This window comes from Schistocerca nitens, chromosome 1, assembly GCF_023898315.1.
Source record: "Schistocerca nitens isolate TAMUIC-IGC-003100 chromosome 1, iqSchNite1.1, whole genome shotgun sequence".
In the NCBI taxonomy this organism is placed as follows: domain Eukaryota; kingdom Metazoa; phylum Arthropoda; class Insecta; order Orthoptera; family Acrididae; genus Schistocerca; species Schistocerca nitens.
Window position 1 is genome coordinate 106,575,164 of NC_064614.1, and position 10,250 is coordinate 106,585,413.

Below are 10,250 nucleotides of genomic sequence, written 5' to 3' on the forward strand. Positions count from 1 at the left end.
GGTAAAGAATATATATGTTGAGAGGCCAATGTCAGAATATCCAGACTGGTGAACAGGGGTCGACAAGAGGTTCGCAACCCCTCCCCCCAGAATAATAAAATTCCACTTTGCACATTTCACTTGTGCTGTACATCCAGTAGTTAAACCAGTGGTGTAAAGTGTACATAAGACACTGTTTCTATGACTGTTTACATTAACACATTAATAAGTATGAGGAAAACGAAGAATGTACAAATATCTCAAAATAAAAAAAAATAAAAATTGAAAAATAAATTAAAAAGCAAATCTTTCAAATATTGCTGGTACTAATTAGAACTAAAACAGCCATTATGTTGTATTCCTGTACAGTAAAAAGGCTATCATTAATATTCCCCATTCTCACCCTTACAAGCTTGTTTCTGGAAGAACACACTGTCAGATGTGAAGGATCTGTGCCATACAATTTCAATAGTGTTGTTAACAGCTTTTTCTGTGAAGAATCTAAAATAAAATGAATCAAACTGACAGCTAAGAAACAACCTACTTCTCACTGTGCTTATCTATGACACCCACCTTCATGTGGTGAATACAAATCTACCACAATTCATAATGCTAAAACAAGGGAAATGCTGTATCTTCCAACTGACTTGCATATCAGGAAACTTAATTTCTACATCTACACACCTATTGTGCAGAGCACATGGTAGAGAGAATCTTTGACAACTACCACTCATTTCCTTTCTTCTTCCACTCACAAATAACTGTCTATATGCCTTTGTGTGAGCCATAATTTCTCTGGTCTTCATGGTCTTTGTGTGAAATGTCTGCTGGCAGCAGTAGAAAACATTCTGCAGTCAGCTGCTAATGCTGGTCCTCTTCAATTTTTCTCAACATTGTTTCATGAGAAGAACTTCATCTTCCGTCCTTTGATTCCCATTTGGATTCATGTTACATCTCCATAATACTCACGGGCTGACAAACTACTAGTAAAATGTCTAGCAGCAGTCCTTCGAATTGTTTGTGAGTCTTTCTTTCAACCTGAACCCAAACACACAAGCAGTACTCAATAACAGGTCACACTAGTGTTCCATATGAGGTCTCCTTTAAAGATGAGCTACACTTTCCAACAATTCTTCCAATCAACCAAAGTTGACCATCCCACTTTACTGTCCTTACATTCTCATTCCATTTCATGTGTCTTTGCAACATCACACCTATATATTTAATCGACTTTATTGTGTTGGGCAGAACACCTACACCTATAACTACATTCTGCAAACTACTGTGATGTGTATGGCAGAGGGTGCATCCCATTGTACCCGTTATTTGAACTTTTGGCTCCATTCCATTCACACATGGAGCACAGAGAAACAATTGTTTAAATGCTTCTGTGTGTGCATTAACACACCTAACCTTATCCTCTCAATCCAAATGGGAGCAATATGTATTGGGTTGTAGTATTAGGTTTGTGCAAAAGTTCATTGCAGGTTTGTTTTGGCTGTTGGTATTCCACATGCTATGGGTTTACATATTTATTGTCATTTTTCGTTTGTAGCTGAGTTTTATTTTTGATTTTACGTTATGGATGAGTAAGTTTCCTAATTTATTATTAGTTGAGAATGAAATTGTTACATTTGTTTTTTCGAAAAGGTTAGCTATTTTTTGTGATATGGGCCCCAGGTATGGGACACTGGCGAATATTTTCTGCTCTTTCATAGTGTTGTCATTCCTTGTCTTGCTTTTGTGTATTTGTCTGTCTAAATTGTCTATTGTTTTGGCTGTGCAGCCATTGCTTATGGCAATACTCTTTATTGTATCTATCTCATTTTTGAGGGTGTTTCCTTCTAGATCAAGAGAGTGAACTTTGTGTAGCACGGACCTAAATGCAGGATGTCTGTATGGTGGGATGGCATGATAAGCTGTTCAGTGTTATGTCTGTATGTGTGTTTTCTGTGTATGCTGAACTTATGTTTCTGTTGATGGTTGGTGATTTTAAGGTCCAGGAAATTTATGCTTTTATTGCCCTCAACACAATACACAAACATACAGCAACAGTGGAGAGTACAAAGTATCTTGCCCCAGTTGTCCTGCATACTATGTAGTGAAAACAGGCAGAAACTTCAAAACCCATTTTCAAGAACATGTAAATGCTTTCAGCCTCAACTATTTTGAAAAATCAGTTATTACACAACATATGTTGGAAACTAAACATGCCATAAACAATCCAGAAAACAATTTGGTAGTATTACATAATGAAGCCAATGGTAAGCCCCTAAATCTATTAGTGCAACTGGAGATATACCTCCACAAAATTAAGAAACCAGAATTGATGTTAAATGAACAAACAGATTTCACAAGCCATAGCTATTTCAGCAATTGTAAAGATCTGTTCTAAAGTTATTTCCTGCACATGTCAATTGTTTATTAATTATATCTTTAGCACTATGAAAAATTCATCTTTGACCACACAATGTACAAAAACATCTGTGAAGTGTTTACAAACATGTGCTTGCAAATGTGCCTCTTTAATGAAGTGATACCCTTGAAAATCATGGAGGAAAAAACTTATACAGTTACTAAAATGTTAAAAACACTTTTCTTCAATTATGTGGTAAATTTACACTATTCATCTTTCCCACTATTTCATACATATTTTTCCCATATGACTTATGAAGTTCGTAACCTAACATCAAACCTTTTTGTGACAGGAATATGCATTTCATCTCGTTCAACAGAACAAATAAATTATGTATTAAGATGAATTACACCTGAAGATGGATCCACAGGGTCCAAAATGCATCATGTACTAACTAAAACACGAAACATTGTGACTGAAGGCGTTTTTTAATCATACACAGTCACGTTTGAAGCTGCAACTTATGGATAAAATTAAAAAATCTATAGATTTAAGTTTCATCTACTATGACAAATATACCGCCTCCATTTCCTGTTCCCTTATCCTTTTCGTATATGCATAATGTTCCCCAAAGATGTCACTACTGTCAACTTTGGGTTTTAACCAGCATTCTGTGCCTAATATTATGTGAGGTTCAGTGCTTTTTAGGAGCACTTCCAGCTCCGACACTTCATTGCAAATGCTTTGGGGGTTAACCACTAGAATTTTGATTCTCTCATGTGCAGGAGGCATTTCTTTGAATCTTACACTGATAATTCCGAGATTCCCCACAACTAGCGTAATCTGGATTGGATGGTGAGTATCTTAATCTAAAAAACCATTGTGTGCACCTCACACACAATCATCTACTCGGGTAGCCGCCTCTGATATATAATGTACTCCTGACCTATTTAGGGGCATCTTACAATTCTCAGCCCCATGGTGCAAGTCTAGGATGTCACAGCTCCTAGTCTGTCACATAACCCTTTGAATCTTTGGTTTAATCCTTCTAATTGACTGAGAACCAGGGGGATCACGACCTGCTCTGCAGACAATGCCGCAGATCGATAGCTTTGTTGAAACTGTGAGCAAGGCTGGTATTCTCAACCCTGTCTGCTAGTTGCTGCAATGATCCATGTATGACCTTGGATCTTCAACAACAGGCATCGTTTGTTCCAACATGCACCACAATCTATAGTTGGTCATACCCTGCTCTCCCAACAAGGGCCAGAACAGCCTCTTCGACATGTTGAATGCAGCCTCCTGGCATACACACCAAGTGTACCTGGTGCCTCTTCCCATCTCTTGCTGTCATTTCTGTAATGAGTACCATTATTCATTGTACATGAGATGTCAATGTTAATGTACCTCTACCCGTCATTGTTTGCTTCCTCTTGATGCAGGACAAACCAGATTTCCCCAAAACAGGTAAAGTGTGTCCCATTGGCTCAGTTTCCATTTCAGTGGAACACAGCACCTCTAACTTGTTTGTTATAGGAATCGGCACAGCACACCGAGTCGTCCCTGATCTCTGTCTACCCCGTACAGGCCACCTAGACCCAACATTGACTCACCACCAACAGTCAAGTGGATGGGTAATGCTGGGACTTATTTCCTGCAGCAGATACACTGCCTACAGGAGAGGCTAGTGCTTACAGTATCTTCGACAGCTCACTCATTCTCAGCAGCATGGTAACAGTACAGAAACTGCAGGGATGTACTATGCTCAGTGCCGCATCTTACAAAACAGTCAATAATTTATGCCTGGTGCAGTATTTTGCAGAGCAGTAAACAAATAGCTTCATACTAAGCTTGCTGATGCTCTTAATTTACGAGTTTGATATGCTACAAATATTATCAGTATGCTTGCAGAATTTAAGTAATTTATAGCCAAAAATGAGATATCTATTACAACAGAAAAGTTGTTACAGTACTGTATTGAAACATTACAAGGTTGTTTTTCCTACTAATCTGCATTAACTTACATTTTTGCACATTAAAAGCAAGCTGCCATTCATCACACCAAATAAAAGCTCCGTCATTCATCCTGTATCCTTGAACAGTCACGCAACAACACTTTCCCCTTGACTATACTATCATCGGCAAACAGTTGCATATTTTAGTTCATTCTAACAAGCAGATCATTTACGTATTTAGAGAACAAGGTAGGTCTTATCACACTTCCCTGAGGAACACACCGTCCCAGACAACGTACTGGGTTTTAATACTTAAGAAGCCTTCAAGCCACTCACTCATGTCTGAGAGCCTATTCAATACGCTCTGACCTTCATCAACAGTCTGCAATGGGGCACTGTGTCAAATGCTGTACACAAATCTAGGGGACTCATCCATGGTTTGCAGGATATTATGTGAGAAAAGGGCAAGCTGGGTTTTGCAGGAGTAATGCTTTTTAAGTCAGTGTTGATTTGAAACTTTCTGGTATATTATAACTGTTTAATGGGCCGAGACTCGGCGCACATTTTTAATTTGCCAGGAAGTTTCATATCAACGTACACACTGTTGCAGAGTGAAGATTTCATTCTGGCAGTGTTGATTTGTTGACAGAAGCGTTTCTGTCCGAAGGAAATTTATTTCCTTATGTGCCGCTCTGAATGGTCGTCCTAACTACCTAGCTGTTTTCTAAACAGGGGTGGGAATGTTACAATATTTCTTTTTCTTATGCTGGTTATATATTCTATACACAAAGCAGAGCCCTCTGTTTTCTCTTATGGAGGTAAGATTCCACCCATGCATGAGGGATGCCATTATGCCACAATACTTTAATCTGGGAAGTACAATTTTGTGATCACAAAATCAAAGTTTTTGACAAGTTCGCAAACTACGTCAGCAGATAATTTTTGTCTATCCCTGCTGACACTCCATTTGCAAGGTTTTTTATTTCTCTTTATGAGGAGAATCCTTTATCAAAGCCAAACTGAGAGCAGTGAACAAGTTCTCATTTGACTGTGCAGGACTTATTAACCACCTCTCAAGTTGGCTTTTATAAATTATTGTTTACATGAATGAATGGATTGCAGCTGAATAAGCTAATTCTAACTGGAATCTATATTATAGTTCCCCACTTTCACTGATAGTTATGTATGGCTAAGTGATGAATAACAACATTATGTTATTTACTCCAGTGATATTGAATGAGTGGTCAGTGAGTGACAACTAATCAGCTCTTAAAACGTAAGGTCATTCCACAAGTAATGCAACATTTTTTCTCTGAACAGGATGGTTTTATTCATGACAAATACACAATATTGTTCCCCAATTCGTTGGGTACAAAACTATTTTTCAATGTAATATACATTAAATTCTATGGGCTGCCACACCATAATGTGATGTGGTGCTACTATCATGCTGTGTGTCTCAGCCAAATTTTTGCTCCATTTATAACTTCCCCTTAATTGGTGTTGAGCTTCTCAAGAAGTCCATCCACCAGTGGGTCAAAGAGATGGAAGTTGGAAAGCATGAGATCTGGGCTGTAAGGCTGATAAGGAAGAACAACCCACCAAAGTTTTGAAATCTATCAGGCGAACACAGTAGTGCATGACGTTGTGTTATCATGGTGAAGAAGAGCATTCACTTTTTGCAGCTATAAACATGCAATCATTCCTACAGTTTCCTGAGAGTCTCACTATAAACTCTGGAGTTTATTGTTTGAAAATAAGGGAGAAGATCACACATAGTAACCCCTAAAGAGTTCCAGAAGACTAGCCATAACCAGCTGAGGATACTGTTATGAAGTAAAGTAGTATTTCGAAGGAAACACTGAAAGCTGTTTGCTATATTTTCCCCCTTTCAGATACTTTTTTTAAATTATGTGTCGACTACTTGTGAGCAACTGTAGCTGTTATTTCTGAACTCACTGATCAACCTATGTATATCTGCTGGGGCATCTAATTCGGTAGTTTTCTCTGCAGACATTGTCTGAGGTGGTGAAGCTCCAGCCAATGAGGAGTAAGGCACCCGTACCCTAGGCATGGTTTCCAAGTTTTGAAGCAGGACAAAACATTCTTGTTCAGTCTATCCACACTAAAGTGAAGAGGTGTGTGACAAGTACATTTTGGACTGAGGAATTGTCTGTAAGTAATGGCTTACCACATACGTGACAATGTTATTTATGCAAGAATAAAAACTATTTACTGTTGGTTCTAGTCTGAAGTATCTAGAACCTCATAGCCTATCTTATTTTTCACCAGAGGAAAGTTTTTATAATTCTGCAAGATCAATCATCACACTTAACAGCAAATATACAGAAAATTGCTGTTTTGCTTTTCCTCCTGAATTACTCACATAATACTCCCAGCATTTTAAAATTCATTAATTTTACATAGCTCCCATTTTAAAACGGCCCACACAGTAGGGAGGCAGGGATGTTGGAAATGACAGCCTCCAGAAATATATCTGATACTTGACTCTAACCAAATGTATAGTTGCCTTGTGTTCACATCAACAAACAAAACAATATCTTTTATCTTTAATGAATGCCATTGTGACTGAACTAAAAGAGCATATGAACTCAATGTAGTAAGACAAAGTACTAGGAACATATAGCCCATCTTGTAATCCATTTTCTTAACAGTTTCGATACCATAATTATAATAGAGGGAAACATTCCACGTGGGAAAAATATATCTAAAAACAAAGATGATGTGACTTACCAAACGAAAGCACTGGCAAGTCGATAGACACACAAACAAACACAAACATACACACAAAATTCTAGCTTTTGCAACTGATGGTTGCTTCGTCAGGAAAGAGGGAAGGAGAGGGAAAGATGAAAATCCTTTCGTCTTTCCCTCTCCTTCCCTCTTTCCTGACGAAGCAACCGTTGGTTGCGAAAGCTAGAATTTTGTGTGTATGTTTGTGTGTCTATCGACCTGCCAGCGCTTTCGTTTGGTAAGTCGATACCATAACTAGATAGACTGGCCTCAATGACCTTACAGTACTTTGAGGTCTTGACATGGATGTCAACTCCAGCGATATAGCTTACATGAAGCTCTTAGAGATGTTAACTTCGAAATATCTTAAAACTATAGTTTCCATGGACACCAGGGTAGATTATGCAATACAGTAATTAACAAAACTCCTGAAGACACTGAAGTACAGAAACATAGACTTTCATTACTAAGACTACCTTGCAGAAAAGAAAATCAGCTCCTAAAAGAATGATAGGAACTTCTGAAAAGAAACAAGCTTCGAATAATAGTAACATCAACTCTCTTAAAACTATACTAGCTGAGGAGAGACACAGCACAATCTACCATGTGGAAGGGTCAGGTAACAAATGAGATGAGTTTTGCACTTTTGACTCTTGCTGCCCAATTAAAGAAATGCAGACAGAGCCAATACACACTCAGAGTGGAAGAAATAACTTCAGACTTTCAGAAAACCTTTTTGAACTTAGGCAAGATATTCCACGACCTAGATGTCCTGTACAAATCAATAAGGCTGTACACTCTCAAACAAAGAATGTAACACAGAAAAGAAAACTGTAAACACAAGGCCTCCTGGAAACTGATCAGTTAGTATTGGACAACTTCCTCAACTACGGATAATAAACCTTTATGTATTATACATGATGGTATTATAAAAGACCCAAAAGCTATATATCCAATAAGCATTTCATATCACCTACAGGATACCGAAACACTATACACACAGAGTGAGAGATATCAAATTACAACAGTAACAGTGGATTTTGAATCAATGAGCTTAATGAAAATGAAATAAGAAAGAACCCGGAAAGGTTCGTATGGTACATGCCGTATAAATGAGAAAGTTAAACCACCAACCTACCTCGTAAACTGCAATATTAGGGAAAACATCTATCCCAACAGTCTAAAAACAAGCATTGTTAGACCACTGCATAAGGAAAAAAGTACAAAAGAGGTTTCAAACTATCGTCTGGTATCAATGACCCCTACCTTTAGTAAGGTTTTTAAAATGGTTCTCCTTCTTCAGCCCTCTGCTTATTTTACAAACAAACAAGTTCTTAACAGAAAAACAGCATGGTTTTAGGAAATATTACTGCACACCACCTGCAGTTACTGAATTTCTCCATGAAGTATACATCCTTCTAGATGAAGGAATGAAGACAACACGCATAATCTTGTATCTTTCCAACCACGACTGTTCATTAAAAAATTGAAAGCACACAAATTCAAAGACTCAGCTACGCATTACTGTCCACTTATCTAACAATTACAAACTGTGTACTAAACAATAACTTGATCTTGGAACACTTCCATTTGATCTGCGTTAAAAAAAAAAAAAAACTGGAACTGTGAGTCCACCTTGATGCAAAACACACTATTATTTATTTACTCATTTATTCTCCAAACTAGTTTTGGTGACGAACATAGCCCTTATCAGCGGTTTCTTTGAATCTCATTTACTGTATGTTACGGCATGTTTTTAAAAATTATTGTTGCTGTTTGCAGTATATTTTCTATGCTTTTTCTGTTGCCGTTTCCTCTCAGTGTACATCATTTGCAAGTTCATTGGATGATATGTGGCTGATTCTATACACAGAAAAACAAAACTTTCGCATTTTATGATCTGGATGCATTGCAAAGTGCAGTATCAATAGTTCATTAGGAGACAAGTAGCTGTTGAGTTTTACTCTAATGAAAAAAGTTACTTTCACTCTTGCAGCTTTCTCCATTTATCATGTATAAAGAGGGCATACACAATGATTCTCTCTGTGAAATGACTCAGTTCCACACACATGAGGCATACAGAACATAATGTGTTCAAATGAAACAATAATGCCAGTACTATGCTGGACTAATTCTGTACACTCTGTGAAAGCTTCTAAGCACAGCCTAATCAGTTATATGAAGGTAAACTTTACTTCTATTTAACTAACATATTTTTCTTTTGACTTACAACCAATGGTCCTGACAACAGTTGTATTCCAGAGTAAACCGAACTGCTAACTCCTATCATAAAGTGCGATGCTCCTAGATTTCTCATGTATGCAGGTAGCAGAGGAACGGCTAGGCCAACTGCAAACATGTCCTGCAAAAATAGCCACATTATCAATGTCACTAATCATACTAAAAATCATTAGGGTAATCCGTAACAAAAATAAAAAGCAAGGTGCGATAACTACTGCTCTTAATAATTTGTGAAAAGGCTGACTTTCTTACCAAAAATGAAGACACGTAAAGCCATTTTATTTTATCTTTGTTATACATATTTAAGATGTACGCCGACTGCTCTCGTCTCCTGATTGCATAACATAAATTCGGTCCTTCAAGACCGGTAGATAATGACACTCAAGGACGAACGAAACGACTTATCATACACTGTGCACATGATATGTACCCAATTCACAGCATCATAAAACCTATCTGCTCCACGGTAACCTCTATTTATAACACAACCACGTCTCTCACAGACCACTACAGTTTTCGAACTGATACCAAAACAACAAAACACATACGCACACCACATGATTTCTGTGCGGCTTGTCACCCAACAGGAATACCAACATATGAGTAATCCAAGCATAACCTTCCTGTCGTTTGTCTCTGAAATGTGTCGTCAGGTTAACCCTTTCAACACCTTTACTTTAGGATATTACAGATAAAAACCATACAATGCCAACTAACAACGCTTAAATACCAGCTTTTGGAGGTTGTTTATTGAGGCATTCGACACTGCTGCATCACGCAATCACTCTATTCTCGTTATTGTATTTCACCACATCTTTTATAAATTCTTAAAAGTAATTCGAATATAAAAGTGGTACTGTAGTCTGCATATCATGATCACCAGACATTATTTTGTAGTACTGATTCAAAACTGAGTTATGAAGCATGACAAAAGTAGTACTGTAGTCTGCATATCATGTTCACCA

At 37.6% G+C, this 10,250-nt stretch overlaps 1 protein-coding gene across 1 annotated transcript in view; it reads right to left on the reverse strand.

Annotated features, from left to right (window-relative positions):
• The window catches only part of LOC126234641 (major facilitator superfamily domain-containing protein 9-like), a 34,977-nt gene extending 25,132 nt beyond the window's left edge, over positions 1 to 9,845 (reverse strand). The window contains exons 1-2 of the mRNA XM_049943374.1: positions 9,538 to 9,845; positions 9,275 to 9,406 (exon numbers count right to left, since the gene is read on the reverse strand). Of these exons, the coding sequence (XP_049799331.1) occupies positions 9,275 to 9,406; positions 9,538 to 9,585 (180 nt within the window). The 5' untranslated portion in view covers positions 9,586 to 9,845. The remainder of the gene's footprint in view (positions 1 to 9,274; positions 9,407 to 9,537) is intronic.
• Between the last annotated feature and the right edge of the window lie 405 nt (positions 9,846 to 10,250).